The sequence below is a fragment of the Spea bombifrons genome, chromosome 4, assembly GCF_027358695.1.
Source record: "Spea bombifrons isolate aSpeBom1 chromosome 4, aSpeBom1.2.pri, whole genome shotgun sequence".
Taxonomy (NCBI): domain Eukaryota; kingdom Metazoa; phylum Chordata; class Amphibia; order Anura; family Pelobatidae; genus Spea; species Spea bombifrons.
Genome location: NC_071090.1, coordinates 7,985,532 through 8,005,017, shown reverse-complemented (window position 1 = coordinate 8,005,017; position 19,486 = coordinate 7,985,532). Strand labels below are relative to the sequence as shown.

The 19,486-nt window shown below is 41.6% G+C and overlaps 1 protein-coding gene across 1 annotated transcript; it reads right to left on the bottom strand.

Annotated features, from left to right (window-relative positions):
- Positions 1-240: 240 nt before the first annotated feature.
- On the bottom strand, positions 241-19,144 carry LOC128492247 (T-cell immunoglobulin and mucin domain-containing protein 4-like). The gene is made up of 8 exons (XM_053464729.1): positions 18,917-19,144; positions 13,727-14,071; positions 12,921-13,310; positions 11,903-12,001; positions 6,849-6,898; positions 4,948-5,041; positions 4,703-4,742; positions 241-1,559 (listed from the first exon to the last, which is right to left on the bottom strand). Exons 1-8 carry the CDS (start codon positions 18,972-18,974, stop codon positions 1,346-1,348), a joined length of 1,290 nt encoding a protein of 429 aa, XP_053320704.1. The 5' UTR covers positions 18,975-19,144; the 3' UTR covers positions 241-1,345.
- Positions 19,145-19,486: the final 342 nt, after the last annotated feature.

Here is a 19,486-nt window from a genome sequence, read left to right as displayed (position 1 = left end):
GTCACCAGAGGCGGAATGAAATATTCTTTTTTTTGTAAACTCATTTAAAGTTACTTTTTATTGTTCTCTTTTTCTACTTTTTTTTTTGTGTGATATTGAACCGATTTTGGGGAATTCATCAGTACAAACGCATTACCTGAAATAGCCAAGCAACACCAAAACCATTGGTAATTTTAGTTTTATTTTCTTACACTAATATCTCCCGATTGCAAATCAGATCCCACATTGTTTCGTTAGTAATTTCTCGAAAATTAATTTGTCATTTTATTTTATAGCAATTTCAACATAAATACATTTACCAATTAGTGGTAGGTTTTCTCTATTGAGTTGGATAAGAAAAAAAAAATGTCATCTCTTGGGTTGACACCGTTGAGATATAACTGACATATTCTTTGTGTGAATAATTCAAAGAAAAAAAATCAGCTATTGATGCCTTGTTTCTGTACCGCAAAATAAAGTGTCAACATTTCCGGGGGTGACAAAAGCTTCAGCGGTGACGGATCTAGACAGAAATAGCTCTTTCCGCCATGGTCTATATGTATCTATTTCACAGGAACCAAATGTTATTTCATAGCAAAATGCGAAGAACATGTTTGGCCAAGTTGTCCAAGGTGTAAATGCCTTCTGCTGCTGGTCTTATCGCTAGGATATAGCAGCTAGTTTGGGTATAGATTCCATTAGTGCTATTTGCATGAGTAATCTATACAGGGTCTTTATGAATACGGGAAATCTGGGTCAGGAAAAATGTATGTGTGATGTATATACAGGGGTCTATCAGCAAAGAGTTGCCCTATTCCGTGGGCAGACTGTCTTCTCCTAGACCCCACTCTGTCATATCTCACCCTAGATGCGATTTTGTCAACTTCTCTTTGTATAAGGGTGTATCCTTTGTTGTAGACCCATTTTCTCTGACCCAAGACCTTTATTTGTGTCTAAAACCTGTAATAGACCATGGGGCCCCAGACAGCTTTCCCTGACCCAGACCATCTCCTTTATTGTATCGCAATTACTTGCAGATCCCATTCCCCTCTTCAGATGGATCAGTACATATTTAAACAAACATATCATAAAGCAATCATCACGGCGACGTCTGTGAGCAGAATGTCGCATCCAGAGATCATATGATAACCTAGAACGGTCAGTTGCACGTATAATGTATCAAGGCAGTGTTTGGTCGAAATAAAAGTAGTCACTGACTAATAATTCAATCATCCGAAGCATAATCAAACCATATATACAGCTTCACAATGTGTGTTTCATGAGGAAGTTGCAAAAGTACCAGATCCAGTTCCTCATTCTAGACGTCTTTATCACGTTCTAGTTGTTTTTTTTATGTTTTAACATATTATTTACTGGGTTTCAGGTCCCCATTTGAATCTTTTATTTCTGCCTCGGATTCACTGGGTCCTGTTATGCCTTCCCACTCTGCTTTCTTGGAGGCTAACGCATTACGGTCATCTTCATCCACCATTATTTTGTTTGCGTCTGTGTTCTCGGCGCCAGCAAAGCTAAATTTCTTCTCGTTGGTCTGGTCTTCACCATGGGCGACCAGCTCTAAACTGGAGAAGAAAAATACAGCGTGTTTGAAAAGAAACATCCATGTTAACCATTTTGTTAAATTAATTATCAGTTTATATGGCTGCCAACATTTTTTTTTTTGGTTCATTAGGTTTGTGGAAGTGATGCTAAAGAGCGAGAAGTATCTGGGTCAAATGAAGCTGACTTGGTTAATATATCATACTGGTATATATTGGTGCACCTAGTCCATACCTTGGGACCTTATAGATATGATGGCTCATAGATCTATCCTCCTTCTCAACTTATGCATTGGAAGGGACTCAAGTCATGCCCAGGAGTGACCTTTGGCTGCATAATTTGGCAGGAAAGGTTGTCTAGTCTTGATAGTCTAAAGTGGAAAAGGGGCAGTGGCGTCGCTACAGGGGGGCAAGGGGGGCAATTGCCCCCCCTAGGATATTCCTTGCCCCCCCTGTTGCCCCCCCGCCGAATTTGGAGCCACCCAGGACAGTCCCCTTAACTGCTAACGACTGCATGGTGCCGTCGCTAGCAGTCCCAGTAAGGTGCTAACGACGGCACCATGCCGTCGCTAGCACTATCTTACCTTGATGGAGGTCTGTGGACCCCCATCACCACCTACCCCGGCGATCTGCCCCTCACACTAAAGGGCATCACCGGGGCCCACCGATCCGGCCGGTGACGGCACGCGCAATGACGCGATGACGTCACCGCGCAACTTTATTAATAACTGACAATTGTCAGTTAAAGCGGTATGGGGGCATGCTGCTTAAATGCCTGTATCTCAGGCATCTAAGCAGCTACAGACCCCCAACATATACCGTTGGAAAGGTAATCGCCTCACCTTTCCAACATATATAACAAATTATATATATATATATATAACAAATTATGTTAAAAAAACGTAAAACAAATGATTTAAACATAAAGTAGTTAAACTTTAAAAAAAAAAGTTTAAGTATTCTAGCTAAATGATCACTGTGATAGCCAATGTTACCACAGTGATCATATAGCTATAAAAAGTCACATTCCCTTTTTAAAAATGGCCGATACTAATTTTTAATCCCATGATCCCTTTGATCATGGGGTTAAATTTAGCCAACGGTAGAGGGAGGCAATTTTTGAAATCCTGATGAACTGCAAATATTATTAAAATCAGCCATTTAGCCTGTGCGGTACGTGAGTAACCATATCATCCCTGGAGCGCCTTGCATTTTTACTGCAAACCTTTTTTTTCCTGTAAAAGTGATTTTTTTTTCTCCCTTTACCATAATTTATTTGGGATTGTAAGGGGAAAGAATGGTGTGTGTGCTTCTGCGAGTGAATGTATGGAAAGTATGGTGTGTGCTTCTGCGAGTGAATGGAGATATGAAAGGCATGTGAATGATCAGTAATTAGGGTTGAAGCCTTGACGTGGCATTACTGCTCATGTAGGAAGTTAAATTATGGCACAAAAAGTACACATTTGCAAGAACTACACCCCTTGGCGCATCTAATGAGGGGCTGTATGTGTTTCTAGTACCTGGAGTGCGCTAGACACAAATGTCTCTATGGATAGAAAAAACATATTTTCAAGCCAAAGCGACATATTCCATCATTATTTGTGCACTCAACTTTTGTCCTAGAAATATATGTAGCCCCTCATTTGAAGCTCCAAGGGGCGTAGTTTCTTAAAATGGATGAATTGTCTGAATGAGGGAGAGCATGAGTTGTGTGGATGAATTGTCTGAATGAGGGAGAGCATGAGTTAATGTGTGGATAAATTTTCTGAATGAGGGAGAGCATGAGTTAATGTGTTTGCGTGTATCATAGATGTATAATTGTGGAAGGGCAAATATGGCACTAGCAGGATGTTTGAGCCTTGGGGACCGAGATGGCACAGGCAGGGTGTGTATGGGACAAAGATGGCAAATCGTATGTGTGTTATCTGGGTGCTGGCCAGGTTCTATGTGGGCAATGTGGACACCAGGGCTGGCTTTGGGGTGTGCAACCTGTGATCTATGCCTGTAATTTAGAGGGTTTTAAATATACCTTTAATGCCGTGTTTTTATGTGAATTCCAATTGATCTTTACCTGCAAAGCTGGGTTTCTGTGTTATTCTGTAGATCCATATCTATATATTTCCATACATTATTTATGTATACCTGCAAATACAGGGTTTGTATGTCTTGTTCAGTTGATTAATACCTGCAATGCTCTTTCCATGTATTTATTTGATCTATACCTGCGATGCTACATTTCATATATTATTATTGTATACCTGCAAATACAGGATTTGTATGTCTGATTCTGTTTATTTGATATATACCTTCAGTGCTGAGATCACAAGTGAATTGCAATTGATCTATACATGCAAAGCTGGGTTTGTGTGTTAATGTGTTGATCTATACCTGCTAACGGCAGCAGGGTCTAATATTTATATATATATATATATATATATATATATATATATATATATATATATATATATCGGCAGCAGGGGCTAATATTAATATATATGGGCAGCACGGGCTAATATATATATATATCAGCAGCAGGATCTAATATTAGGCCCTGAAATCATTTAGTGCAAAAGTTAAGGTAGTGTGTTGTTTAAAGGATTTCAAGGATTAGTCGTACTAAGATGTGGCTTCAGGCTTCCCATGTTGAATGTTCAAGTATTGTATTGTCCGATAACAAAAGTATCATTCCATAGCACATTACTTGCATTACATATATATATGTTTTTTCAGTGGTATGATTTAATGGTGGAAATTATTAATGCCCCCCCAGTTTGACTGTGGTATCTTGTGTGCCCCCCCTATATACTGTTTCTAGAGTCGCCACTGAAAAGGGGGTACGTATTTTATGACACAGGGGACCAGCTGATACGTATTTTATGACACAGGGGACCAGCAAGTGGATGCTTCAGAGCCGCAGAACTGTGGGGCTACATGGCGTTCTGGCCTCGTCTTTTGTCTGAAATCTTCTGAAAAGGTCATTCTGCCTGCTCAGAACGAGATTTAAAAAGCTTGCGCAATACGTCCTAACGCGGTTCCCCAACAAGATAAAGCCCCTGTGCTCTAAGTAATGAAAGCAGAGTAATATTAATGGCCATGCAATAGCAAAGTAAGAGGTTGCACTCGATGGACTTTTCTCAACCAAAATTACTCTGTAAGATTATTTTTACCTGGGGTCCATGTGCAGAAGGTAGCGTCCTCTCTCTTTCCCTGGTAATTAGATAAAATTGGATAATATTAGTACCTTGAAAAATCGTCCCATTTTACTTAGCGTGGCTATAGGGAGTAAAATCTTGCAGCGTAACTGTAATGCTCTTACAATAAAATATCCTGTGATATACCAGGAATGTAAATGAAAATAATATCAAGAATACATTCTCAAATAATTCAAAAACTCACGTGAGCGTTCACTCACCTCTCAGTTTCAGCACCAGCAGAGACAGAATCAATAACACAATTATTGACGCACTGATTATCGTGATCAACACGTACGGTGTGGTAGCAGAACCCTAGAAATTAAAGGGGAGGTATCACACAAAGGTGTTGTGTGTGTATATATATATATATACACACATACACACACACACAGACACACACACACTACTGTTCAAAAGTTTGGGGTCACTTAGAAATTTCCTTATTTCCAAATTTCAGAAATCCAGCGCAGACGGCGTTAATGTTGTAAATGACTATTGTAGGTGGCAATGGATGATTTTAAATAGAATATCTTGATAGGCGTAGAAAGGCCCTTTATCACTCCCATCACTCCCGTGTTCCAATGGCACATTGTGCTGGCTTATCCAAGCTTAAGTTTAAAGGTTAGAAAACCCTTTTGCAATTATGTTAAAGCTAGAAATGTCCTTGTTTTCCATGAAAACAGCGGCGTGACCCCAAACTTTTGAACTATAGTATATTATCATATATATTAATACAGTGGTCTTATGGTACTAGAGGCATACACAGGTACGGTTATCCATTATTTCCAGGATTCTTTGGAAGAATTACATGGGAAATAACGCACAAAGCTATTTCACAGACCGAGAAGCCCATTATCACGCCATCTGGAGTACACCCAATGCTCCTTTCTGAATTATTGTTAAAGACAAATAAGATGACATTGGGTCCTAGGAAAGGTATCAAAGTAGGGCCTCCATGCCTGTACTGTTCCAACCGATTCTACAAATTAATTAAAAAAAGAATTAATTCACAAAACCGGGGCTGCAGTCTCTATACCCGACCCCATTCTTCACGTGGTCCCTCCAGTCTACATGAACCTTAGGCAGTAGCCTCCGCCGCTTCTCGTTAATTCCCTGTATGGCGATTAATCATGCACTGCATTTCTATCTCATTCGTTTTATTGCACGTGGAGATAAATTACATTTTTCATTCATTCCATTTTAATGACTGCCTTTCTAGAGCCGTTACAGCTGAAAATCTAGAGTTCATCAAACATATACTATAATCTGCAAAGCATTTTTTTCATGCGGTCTCAAAATACACGATTAAAGCAACGTGTGAAATTCCCCCCTTCGTTTTTTTTGTCCTTCAGGTAAAGATTTTTCCCTTAAACCGTATTTTAAACGGCTGAAAACTTTGTAAAAATACCGCGTGAAGGGGATTTATAAATCACAGACACAGACTCTGGGGAGGTGTAAAACTGAAAATTAAATTGCGGTCCTCCTATCGGTTCGTAATAAATTAGGCACTCAAGCAAAACAAGTTGTTATTTCCAAAAGTCTTAACCGTCTAGAAATCTGGAACAAAACCATTATATTCAGTCAGGGCTGCCATTAAAAATAAGATGGTCCTCACCGGCAACTTTAACTATAAAAACCCTGTTTAAAAATGAAAACTGGAACAATCTCCCAAAACAGCCACGTTTGGTGTCAAGGGACACTTAGGGTGCCCTGGGGTAAAATATGGGGAGGCAGCACCTCAAAAAAGGTTGTTGTTCCAGATCCAACTCTCGATTCTGGTATTAGAATCAGAGATGTATTTACCTTTCACTGCCCTGGCCAGATCTAGGGCAGAACCCCCAGATGCCCCCTCCGCGGTCTGCATCTTCACTGCATTAAAAGGTGCTCTGTACCTTTAAGGCATGGAGTGCTGAGATATGACATCATGTCCCAGCTCCCCCCCGTGCGTTAGAGGCTCGAAACACCTTCTAATACGATGAAGCTGTCACAACCATCATAGCGTAAATAGACCGATAGGAGATCAAAGGTCCACCTCGTGGCGGGTCACCGAGGGGCCTGATCGGCCTAAATGTGTTTTGCTTTTCCATTGATTCAATGAACCGTGGTACAGAAATCTTACCGTTGCCTTCTGAGCAGTGACGTTTCTTGATGACAGAGCTGGGGAATAAACTAAACAGAAAAGACAAACTTAATTAATCAAACTAGGCTTAATTTATTCCAAATATAAAACTGCTTCACAGTGAGGGATGGTGGGTCCCTAATGGCCAACACCTGTTCGAAACAGTTCACTTCAAAGGTATCAGCAGTTTTCAGATTAATGTGCAAACGTCATTTTTTTTTAAAAAAAAACAAAAATGATACATTGTGAGTTTTTGTTGGAGTCTTTAGTGAAAGTTTTATTGGGTCAAGACAGAAAAAGGGAAAGTTACGTAAGTTTAATAAGCTTTTCGGGACCTTCTCGAGAAGATGGAACGGTGGGCTGAAGAGCGAGGAGCCTAAGATACACAACGAGAATAGAAAAAGAGGCGCAAGGAACTATTCATAGGCAGACGGGGACATGGGATTAGTGGAGCCAGGAGACAAAGGGTGTGAAGAGTAGGTTTCTGGTGGTCATACTGGTTGTCATCATGTCTCTACAGCTAATGTGAGGCCATTTAGAGCATCAGCCGTTGGCAAGACTTCTGAAACCCTGTCTGAGGCACGAATCTGTATTACTTCAGCCTTACAGCTTCCCAGAAAGCTAGGAAATAAGGATGCCATCTCCAAAATAAACCAAAACGTGATGGATATGGTTATCTTCGAAATATCACTGAATAAACACTAAGTTACGCACTTTATTAATATAACATGATATATAATATGACAGAGACAGCTCGTCACAGACTCAGGCAATTAGGTTAGAGATCGCATTCTAGATAGAAAAAAGAGAAGGGAGGTAAAGAGAAATGACTTGATTGCAGTGGGGTTCTAGATGCAATGAAGAATGATGAAGGGAGAGGCATTGAGGAAGGAGAGAGGGTATCTAACATAGTTATGGAATAAGATGGGGGTATAGGAAGAGTTGCGGTGGAATTAATAGCCATGAAAGATATTAAGATATAATCAATGGAAAACAAGGATAAAAAAGAAAAAAAGAGTAGATGAGTAAAAGAAAAAAGGCAGGAGCAGTTCTAAACAGTGGAACAGTAGGATAGCATATTCTGGACTGGGCTCACTAGGCTTAGGGCAACTAGCGCAGGGGAAGGGGCAGCATCTTGGCCACTCTATTAGTGGCAGATTGAACTGTTGGGTGACTGGTTTCCCTCAATGGCTGGTTAGGGAAATTAGAGCCCTCCTAAACAGGCTGCTTATACTGAAAAGGTCTGCGTTGTCTTCTGCAGAATCTTCTCACCATGTCACTGGGATAGTTGTCATAGACTGGCCTTCATAGTCTAAGTCTAGAACGTCAAAGGCTAAGATGTAATGTAAGGAAGATTTACTTTACTGGGAGGGAAGTTATATAAAGCGATCAGCCTCCAAGCACAAGAGGTTAATACAGTGAGGACAACAGACAAAATGTAGAGACTTATTCATAAAGAATGTACTCTTCGCTAATTAAAAGTCTGCAGAACTACCTTTACATGTTATGAATATTTTGGACTGCTAGTAATTTAGTACGGGCTATTTTTATTTTCTGATCAGTTTGTAGAAAATATGCTTAGGTTGCTCAAGTATTGCTCAAGTTGTCGCACTCTTTCTCGTGTTACTTTGCTATACTGTAAAACCCTGCCATGACATCACTAATGAAATCATTTGAAGGACAGCCTCAAGCGGAGAGTTGTACAACTATAGAACAAGTCTTATTAGCATACCCGAATCCTCCAGGTCGTGCGAGCGGGGTCTTGACACGTCCCAGACCCTGGCCATTTCCCCTTTAAATGGGGGTGTTTCCCACAATGTCAGCAGGAATGCCCACTGACATCAGCAGGAACGCCCACTGACACCAGCAGGAAGGCCCCGTTGGCCACGTTGCGCAAGAGTAGGCTCCGGAGATCTGACCGAGTGTGTATAGGTTCAGTAATCTGTAGTGGGTTGTGACCATCCATACAGTATGTATTCCCTTGATAAAGACAGGTGTATAATCTATAGTGTACAGCGCTGCAGCATATGACAGTGCTATATTAATCAATAAATAAAAATAAATATTAATGGGTTAATACGTACTTAATGAATGAAATACTGAGTAATGAATGAAATCTGCTTTATAAAGATTTAGGTCAGATTTCTCCCACATGGACTCTGTCATCGCCGGGAAGCAGAACAGTGCGGAGGGTTTTTTTTTAACGGTAATTTCTGGTGCAAAGTTTTAAAAGTGGTCTTATCACCATAGCAACCAATGCATCCAGCGTATTGCAGCTAGGATCCCAAGAACACTTTTAAAACCCTGCGCCGGAAATGTACTTTAAAAATAACCCCCATTAGTGTGCGTTACGTGCCAAGTCACCGATATCATGTATATTCTCTTACGCTGTGAGTGATGGGATTAGTGGAAGGGTGTTGGGTTTACCTGCCACCACTGGGACCTGGCAGTGAAAACCAGTATTGATTTAATTGTGCCCCCTTTTTCCTCCCGTGTTGTCCCTCTTTTCTATGAGCTCAGAATGTTTGCTGGGTATTAGGGTATTACAGGGTGCTACGGCCCTAAAAGCCCCAATAATGTGAATATAAACAGCAGGAAAGTGTAAGCTCTTTCAAGTTAGTTGTAGAGGACATGGCTGGAGGTGGAGCTTTATTTCACGCTGCGTATTTACATATAATAATATTTTTTGTAGAATGAAGTTTAAGTTACACTTCCTAACTGTAAATGGTATTCTGTCAGGAGCCAAACAGCAAAAAAAAAAAAGCATTTCTTTTACACGCATTTATAAAATGATTTATGTAACTATATCCGGTAACATCACAAGCCAGCGCCTATAAATGCTGTAAATCCCATCATGCATGACATCTGCCAAAGCTAAAATTCAAACTAACTTTGGCCACTAGATGGCAGCATATGATAGTAAAAAATAGCAGAACACAGAAAATTAGGTCAGCTACCTGGAAACCCGCAAAGGTCTTCTGGGATAACCTACACGGTCTGCTATATCACGGGTGGGGTACTGGTGGGTAGAAGCCCATGTCCTGCGCTACCAGGAGCGATATGATGTCATACCCTCGCACTCTGGAGGGTAGGACCCAATAGGTTGACCGCATCAGCCATGTTTTCCAAGACGCATCATTTTACATATTGCTGACCAGCCTAGATAAAGTGCTGCCCTGATCTGTGGGTCATGAACACTGTGATGTAGTGGTCAACAATGTTAGGACAAAACCAAAATCTAATTTCCCTCTGGGGTGCCATCTGAATAAGAGACTATTGAGGTCCTGTGAGCGTATGTCTCTCTGCATCTTTATCTAGGTAGGCTTAATGAAAACACTGTTTTTAATGAAAGATTCCATTTCTCCTTTCAGCTATTAATACAAATGACTCCTTTTACTATTTTTAATTTTTAGCTAAAGCTAAAAGGTAAGCTGTGTCCAATATTAGACATCATCCAGATAGGAGTCGTAATTTTCTCCATCAGTCCCAGTCAGTCTCAGGTCCTCTCCCAGTTGCCTTCAGCCTTCAGATGTTCAAAGGTCTGAGCAAAATACTCAGTGCACTCAGTGCTTCAGCAATAGCCAGGCATCTGCTCCAAAAATCTTCCTTCCTGGTGTCCATGAGGAAGAGCCTGGCGGGGTATGAGGTCTCGGCACCCGCTTAGGAGTAGGATATATACAGACAGGCCATCAGCGCTGCCTGTAACTGCTCCTTGCTGACCAGATAGGAGGAGATGGCCTCTCTACACACCATGTACAAAAAGATGACATTAGCTGGTGTTAGGAATCGTTCTGTCTGCCATTCTTGGAGGTAGAGGGCTCTGTCCACACTTACAATCCAACGCACACGGTCCTTGGGACTAAGAGATGTTATCATAGGACACCTGTGGTAGATAAACCTGCCAAGCCATGCAAGCAGCTTGGTGGCCGTGGCCTGCTCCAGAACCCATTCCGATAGTAAATTGTTGGGATTGTTGTTCTGGCCGCTGCTAGTTGGTTCACCCTCTTCTGGCTGCTTCTTGATGGACTGAGCCGCAAACCGCTTCAAGGGCAGGGCCCGCTTCAAGGGCAGGACTGAAGAGGGCCTCTTGCGTGGCTTCTTCTTGCTCTGTGAAGCCATGTAGTAGCTGAACATCTCGGCTGGTAAAAGCTGAGAACTCCGTCTGAGATGCACCTGTGAGCTTATTTTTGATAGTGACAGAACCCTGTAAAGATTTTAAGCCATTGTGAACCCTGTTAAGATTCTAAGCCATTTGAGATTTAAGAAAGAGATTACAACCTTTATAACAGGGCCAGGTCTCCATGGTGACTGAGAATGTTGCCTAGGTCAGGGGCGTCCAACGTGCGGCCCACCGGACTTCAATGTACGGCCTGTGTGAGCAGGTTTTTGTGACGGGGAACCGGCAACAGACTTACTCATAAGGGTAGCGCTTCCCCTGCAGCAGTCAGCGCCAATAGAGAGACAGGAGAGGGACTATCTTGCCATCTACCATCTCTCTCATCCTCCCAGCCACTCCCCTGAGTGTCTCTGTCTTGACACGCCCCTTCCTTTCGTCTGGCCCTCCCCGTTTTGCATCTTCTGGAGTTTCTAGCTCTGCTCAAGGTAAAAAGAAGGAGGAGGAAGAAAGAAGCTCTCTGGGAGTGATGGGAGGTGTAATAGCTGGTTATGATGGGCCTGAGTTGTGATGTGTAGTGGCTGGGTGTGATAGGAGTGAGTTGTGATGTGTATTAACAAAAAACAGTTTTACCTCTTATAAATTGTATTCAGCTAGTTCAAACGAGAATAATAATAAGGAGATCATTCTATCAATCACCTTCCAGCACGTGTGACCACACTAAGAGACAGGTGGACTATTTAGAAAAAAGTACACAACAGGTACCTCAAATCTCAATAAGGAGATGATAAAGCAATGTACATTTAACACGATATTCCAGCGCACTGAAATACAGATAAAGCCTTCAGGTCCAACATACATTTTGTTAAATTACTGCAAAAGAATAAAACAAAATAAAAAAACACCAACAAGACAGAGCCTAGACTTAGTTGTCAGTTACCTGAATACGATGCAGTAAGGACTGAAGATTGAGCAGAAGTCATCTCAAAAGGAATGTCGGAGCTAGCTGGTTCTCTCCCATCGTTTGGCTTCCAAATTTCTGCTCAAAGGTCAAAACCACAGATATATTAAAATCCTGATTTAGTCTATATTATAACTCTTTGAATATCATTAAATAGATTACAGTATGTAACAATCAGTGCATCGCACTAGTCCACATTTGGACTTACAGAAGCAAAAACTAAGGAGCTTGTGATCTAGAATTGTACATTTTTTTAGGATTCCTTTGTGCTTTGAGTAGACATTCTTGTATCATTTGGTGAAATGTAAGGTATTTGGTAGCCCTATAGGCTTTAATCTCCTTGCCCAACAAGGCCCTGCTGTAGATATCCAGCTGGCCATGGAATGGTAAGTCCATCTGCCACCTTATGATGTAGGTGCGGCAAGCGACTGGACGCCCTGTTATTTATTGCTTACGTAGCGCGCGGCTGGGCATTTACAGCGGCCGGCAGCAAGGTCCAGCACCCCATCTGCCATTCCAGCGTATGGGCCACCAATGGCCAGCAGCCCACCAGCATTTGCCAACCACTACACATAAAACTGAGTGAATTACGACCTTTATTATATGGCACTTATCATTCAAACCGAATGCCCCCATATGTGTTGAGAAAGCATTGTTTTATTCCAAATATATTCTGAAAAACTATATCCTAGTGTTGAAATTCAGAATGCACAAGAATTATGTATACATGCTATTTATTGGGTGTCCCACTACCTTATTTCCCATTATAAATCATTTTTATACTCTTAATACTTTTCATTAAAACTTTATATTTAAAATAAAAAACTATTTCTGACAATAATGTCAGATTTCCATGTTAGAAGTATGTTTATAATTCTATACTATTCACACCTACAGAAAAAAATACAAGAAAAGGTTTTGTGTACTTCAATGCGTTTTTTTCTCTATTAACACAATAAGAGCAATTTATGTTGTTATGTAAAATGATATATTCTACCTGTTGTCAGATTACCCAGGTGTTGCTCTGTGTAGCCAATATCTGTAATTGGTATTGAAGAGAAAGGAGTAGCTCGGGTTGTGCTTGGTATGCTTTGCATGGTTGTTGGCCGAGTTGTTGGTCCTGCTTTTGGTTGAGTTGCTGGTTTGGTTGTTGGTCGAGTTGTTGGTCCTGCTTTTGGTTGAGTTGCTGGTTTGGTTGTTGGTCGAGTTGTTGGTCCTGCTTTTGGTTGAGTTGCTGGTTTGGTTGTTGGTCGAGTTGTTGGTCCTGCTTTTGGTCGAGTCGCTGGTTTGGTTGTTGGTCGAGTTGTTGGTTCTGCTTTTGGTCGAGTTGCTGGTTTGGTTGTTGGTCGAGTCGTTGGTTTGATTGTTGGGCGAGTAGTTGGAGGGGCTAGAAGACAATTTGAATCAAACTGAAAATTAAAATCTTTGGACACAACATCTCATCTCATCTATATACAGACCTCCTTGTCTATCACTGGTACCAGCCTTCCACCTTCATCAGGTGATGGAGTGTGTGCATCCTTAAAGTGTTTACTGTGGCTACTGGAAAGTTAAAACCTAGGACAAAAAATATTGACAACACTAGCCACAAATGCCTAGACAGCAAAGAACTGAATGGGCATTACTGGCTGTATCACCCGAGGTCAATAATGATTCTTTTTGCAATAACTAAACATGCTGAGTAGGAGAAATGATTCAAGTTAAGTCAAGTGAAGGTAGGTTTTTAAGGTCAACCCCAATTTTTCTAATGTGTCCTAGGAAGTTGCCAGGATTATGTGGTTATTATGTATACACTATTGTCACCTTTGTACACTTTCAGCTGGATGTTGAGTTTGTCGTCATTGAACCAACCAGCATGCTCTATACGACAACAGTACGTTCCTTGGTCCTCCAGTCTTGCATTGACAATTGTTAGAGAAACTTGACCATTGGCAATGTCCCCCCTTAGCTGGTAGAGGTTTGATGAACTAACTGTCACTTTACGTCCATCTGTCTCGATAAGACGTTGGTTGCATTTTGAGTTGGGGCAGCTGCCACGTCCCCAGCACATCGTAGTGATATCACTGGGGCTTCTGACTTTGTAGCTACATGGCAAAGTAATGGTTTGGCCTTCTGTTCCTTCCACCACAAGTCCAAATGCCAACGGGCCTGCAGAGAGAAATCACAATGGGTTTGATGCCTGTGAATAGTAAACTGGCAGTACTATAGTAAAGCTAAAGCATTCTGAACCATTGGGCACACTTATAATACATGAAAAGTCTTAATATCTGGGTGTACATTTCTTCTGATGATTATCACACAGACAGTATACCCCAAATAATAAAGTAATTAATGTCATGCTAACAAAAAAGCTCCATCATTTGCTTGTTCCTTTCTCATTTCCCCTCCTCTATATCAGGCTGATTATCTTTTGTGGTATTTTAATAGCATCAATATGTAGACTTTTCTATATAGAATATAATGGCTGATTTGAATTGCTCATTTTATTATACCCCATGCTCAGATTTATCATAAAGTACAAAATGCAGTTGCCTATGGTGATATTATCTAATTAGAGACCGTCTTTATACTTACTTGGTGGGTCTCGAGGTTGGACATGGAGTCTCTGGGTAAAGCGGTACTAACCCGGGTCTCTGGGTCACTTTCCTCTTTCTCTAGGCAGGGGATCGTGTTTGCCCATGCCTACTTCCCTTCCCATTATCCGCTAATTCAAGGCTATTTGACGCTAGCCACACCCTCGTGGAGTTAGCCCCACCCCCACACAAAGTCATTCCACCAGAAGAGTTCCTAGGTATGCTAGAATACTCCTAATGAGTCCGTATGACCAGTGGAACTTTTGTGCTTCTGATGTTATTTGTTACACCAGATTTTTTGCATATTTGGCGACCAACAGTAGACCATTGATAGAAGCTGCGGTGAAGAATACCCTTTTGACCTAGATTTTATTTGTTGGAAAACAGGAAGCAAACTATATAAAAACTGTAAGAGATAGCAGAATTCTGGCTCCTTTGAGTAGCACCAGATGCAACATTACTTCCTTCGGAGAAAGCTCCGGGCTAAAACAAAACTTTTCAGCAAATTAACTTCCTCTAATTTCAGAAAAATGTGAGACACTAAAACAAACCTCAAAACTGCATCCATGCCACGAGACAAAGAACATGCGTGTTTACCGCATTATATCGCTGACATCGCGCACCAACAGGTTATATGGATCTCCTAAAATGGCCTTCAGTTGGTTAAACGATTTAATTTTAAGGGAACTTTACAAAATATTCTTGAAAGATGAATACACATCTAAACTCTTCAGACATTGAGAGCCACGTTCAGTCCAGATGCACAAAGACTACAAGTGACCCAAAATCAAGAGGAGTGCTTTCCATGCAAGCGCATGGGGTCTTGTTAGTGTCTACAGAGTCCCCATGTGCATTTTAGTGGGGGGAACACAATAATCATTTAAAGGGACCTCTCAGCTATCATATGCATTAAAGTGCATGTGATGGCTGAGGTTTCCCCTTTAAATGGGAACTGTCACCATTTAAAAAAAATACTTTTTCAAAAATACAATTCCAATTCCAGCTTAGGTATAATATAATGTTTTATTACTGTTTGTGTCTGTTCTAGCTGTGCTATTTTAGCCCAATCTACTAGATAAAAGAAACCCTGACTCCTTATCATCCCGCCTTGTAGTAAACAATACAATGGCTCAGCGTTAGTCATCCAGCGGGACGCTCTGCCTCATGAAAGTCTACAGACCTCATTAGCATTGCCATAAAGCATCAGCGCAGTGTGGTGATTGAGCAGGAAAACTCAAAATATCACATGACTGACAACAATGGCGGCCTCCATGACTGCAGAGTTTATAAGGAACAAAATAAGGTAAAACCAGGTTTTTGTTTGCAGAATCCCTTCATGCAATTAAAAGGGGGGGGGTGATAATTTAAAGGGACCATATGTGCATTAAAGTACATAGGATGGCTGGAGTGTCCATTTAAATTGTGTTTAGCATATAACCCCTTTTATTTTCTAGCTTTTATCGCACTATTTTTCCCTACAGAGAAGTTTTTAAATATCTTCACTTTTCGTTAGAGGGAGTTTGCAGGGCCGTTGCTCTTTCAACCCACTAGCTTCTTTATCAGTAGCATATTTTGGTGAATCCTAACTAGGCCTAGGGCTGGAGGCTCAGAGGGGCAGCAGATGCTCTGCCACATAACAGGCAGCCAGTTGCCATTTTAGGTGCTCAGGCTCCCTGTAGCACCACTGTTCAATGAGCAAGTTCCAAGGGAAAACCACGGATCTCCCCACAATGGACATACCTGTGAGTGGGCCGTGGTGCAACGCCGCTCCCACTACTTGGAATTCCTCCATGGTGACCCTGAGACCCAGAGAAGCAGCACCTCATTCTGAGTCTCTGGGCTAAACTCAGAGAGTTCCCAGGTATGACTATGAAGGACTGTACGGAGTCCACATAACATCCGTAAATTATTTCCATCCTTTACGACGCCATATTCCAGCTCTTAGAACTGCAGCATGGAAGGTAGGGTGGTGGTGCGACCCTGTGTTAGACCTCGTGCAGCACCACCACCTTCCATGCTGCATTATGAAGGCCAACCCCAGTGAGCTTCTCTTCCAAGGCATATCTGGCCCTGCTTGATTCATAGTTAAATCAGTGAAAATTCTTGAAGGCCTCTTTGCCTGTTGGACTATGAATCATGCAGGGTCCTCAGCAGAAGAAACATTCCAGTGTTGGCCTTTCATAAAGCATGATGAAGGTGGCTGGTTGAAACTGTCCTGCTTATGAAATGTTTTTGGAATATTAATAAAGTATTTTGTTTTAAGTGCGGGAAACTCTATGTTCCTTGCGGTGGTATGATGCACCAAAACACCAAAATTTTTTTAAAAAAGCATAATTTTAAAATTTGGCAATTTATCCAAAACACGAACAATACGATATTTCCCCAGGAATATCCCCGGGTTCCCTCTGTCCCATCTAAATGAAAAGGACATTTATAAAATGTCTATAAATGTTAAGCATTAACTTTTTTTTATAAGGATCATGAAATCTGTGTTTGTATTCCAGTCCAACTCCAAAAAGGCCCCTGGTTTGTTTCCAAAAATGTAGTAACGAGGGGGAAGAAGGAGGCGCAGAAACAGTGCAGGGTCTTCTGGGGAAAATGAGGTAATACAAGGGTTTATTTGGGTAAAAGAGACATTTGAAGAGTTTCTGGTATAAGGAGGCAGTCCAAGACTCTGTTTACTGGGAAAGAAGCCGTACAAGTCTTCTTCTTGACTTTAACTGCTCATCTTGTATATTCGATCTGACTTGCTCCGGCAGAAGATGAAGACAATGAGATAGAAGTGTCATTGTCTAACTCCTATAAACGCATGCATTACATGCAGTAGATAAATGGAACAGCCTCCCTTCAGAAGTGGTAGAGGCAAATACAGGGAGGGAATTTAAACCCTGAAGAGGATAGACAAAAAGCTATGCTGAATCTAAGAAAAGATCGAGGACTGATAAAGGTCTGCGTCTTACACCAGGGAAAATGGGCAGACTAGACGGGCCGAACGGTTCTGCCGGCAAATTCTATGTTACTATAATTTAGGGAAAACCTAAAGAGATTTTTTTCCAGTTATCACATGTCTTGGAGGCTCAAAGAGATACAATATGTTGTGAAGGTCTTTCCCATCCATGGTCCCTGGGACCTTGAACAGTTATGTGACTTATTTACATTACTTTCCCATACATAACGAATTCCCCTCCAGCCTCCCCGCTGAGTGTTTAGATTAGAATCACCCCGCGGGGCAGCTTGGTCCTCCCCCCATGGCCAGCAGGCCAGTGAGCCAGTGGCACCGACCGATCACAGCTGGGATCAATCCAGCTGCTGGCGAAGAATGTACGGGGAGCCGGAAACTTAAAAGCAGCAGCCATTCGAGTAAATGAGCCGGGTTTCAAAGGAAAACGCGCTTCTTTATCTGAAAAACAGGACTTGCTTAAACAAACACTTCACTAATCCCAGGAACAATAACGCCTTTACGCTACCCATATAATAGCACCAGATATGCATCAACCTTTGGGTGCCTTCTGCTAAGTATGACTTTAGCAACTAAGTTCTGTCTCAGGGAGGGGGCCACGTGCCAGATTTGTACCAGACATCAATAATACAGCCTTCTTTTACTGAGAGGGTGGTGGCTAAATGGAACAGCCTCCCATCAGAAGTGGTAGAAGGCATGGGATAGACATAAAGCTATGCTGCATCTACAGCATGACCAAGGGCTGATTAAGACTAGATGGACCGGATGGTTCTTATCTGCCGGCAGATTCTGTGTTTCTAGCGCATCGCTTCCCACTCTGGAAGTCAGCATTCAGCTTCATCGACGCGGCAGAAATCAGATCCCCAAAACCCCAAAGCTTTCTCTCCTGGGAAAAGACGTGAAAAATTCCTTTGCAAGACTCTCCAAGAGAGAGATGAAGAACGCGTTGCCTTATTACTGTTCCCAAATGTACAAGACCACGAATAACGCTCACACTCCGCTTACTGATTTATCAAGGAAAAAAATAACGTTTCCTAAGAATTCCAATTTCGGCCGTTGTGACCGCGATAAATTTAAGTTATGGGAAGCCGACCAGATGTGGGTAACATCACACGCTAAATAATCCCCATTTTTACATGTTGTCAGGACGACGAGAACATATTAAATCTGACAGCAGCATAAAAGTCACACTTTTGCATAAATTATTATTTTATTATAACTTTTAACTTTCACGTTCTAGTTTGGACTTCAACTATCAATATCCTCAGCCAACCAAAGGGGGGGTGTTTGTAGTCCACAATAGCCGGAGGAAAAGTGGTTGCCTGTTCTTTCCCCGTGAGCAACAGTTATAACACGCAAACTAACGTAAAAAAAAAAATGATGTTTAACCCCTTGTGTAACAAAGAGTCAGCTGTTAAAGGAATTAACCCCAGTAGTCGTTAATTGAAGTTAGATTCTTACCTGAACAGAGGAGGAAAATGGGAATGATAAGTCTCGTGCTGCATTTACCCCGCACCATATTCACCGTTAGACAAAGTCTGTCTCAAATTCCAGCAAGGACAGGCTACTTCACAAAATTCTGGCTCGGCTCGACACTCCCCCCCTCCAGACACACATTAGGTACACGCTGTGAGATCACGCAAAACACATGTTCTGTTTTACTATATATGTAGTCCCGAGCAATCGCCTTGTGTTGCTTAAGACTGAAAGGAAGAGAGAGTCCCAGTTTACTATTACGCTTTTTTCACTTTTTTAAAAGATTGGCCAGGTCAGCTTTTTTTTTCTTTTTTTTTTTTTCCTTTTTTGAAAAAAAAAAATATTGACCCCCCCCATCCCTGTACAAAAGTACTAGATATAAGAGAGCGTTCTCCCCCGCTTTGTTAAAGCTGAATTGAGGGGATGTGCGCTGGGACTGTGCGCCTTTGTTTGTGTTACTGATTGACGAGGGTAAAAAAAGGAGCGTAACTGCCCCCAGAAAAAAAAATATATCTGAGAATACACCCAGATACGTAGTACGCTGCAGCACTGGGA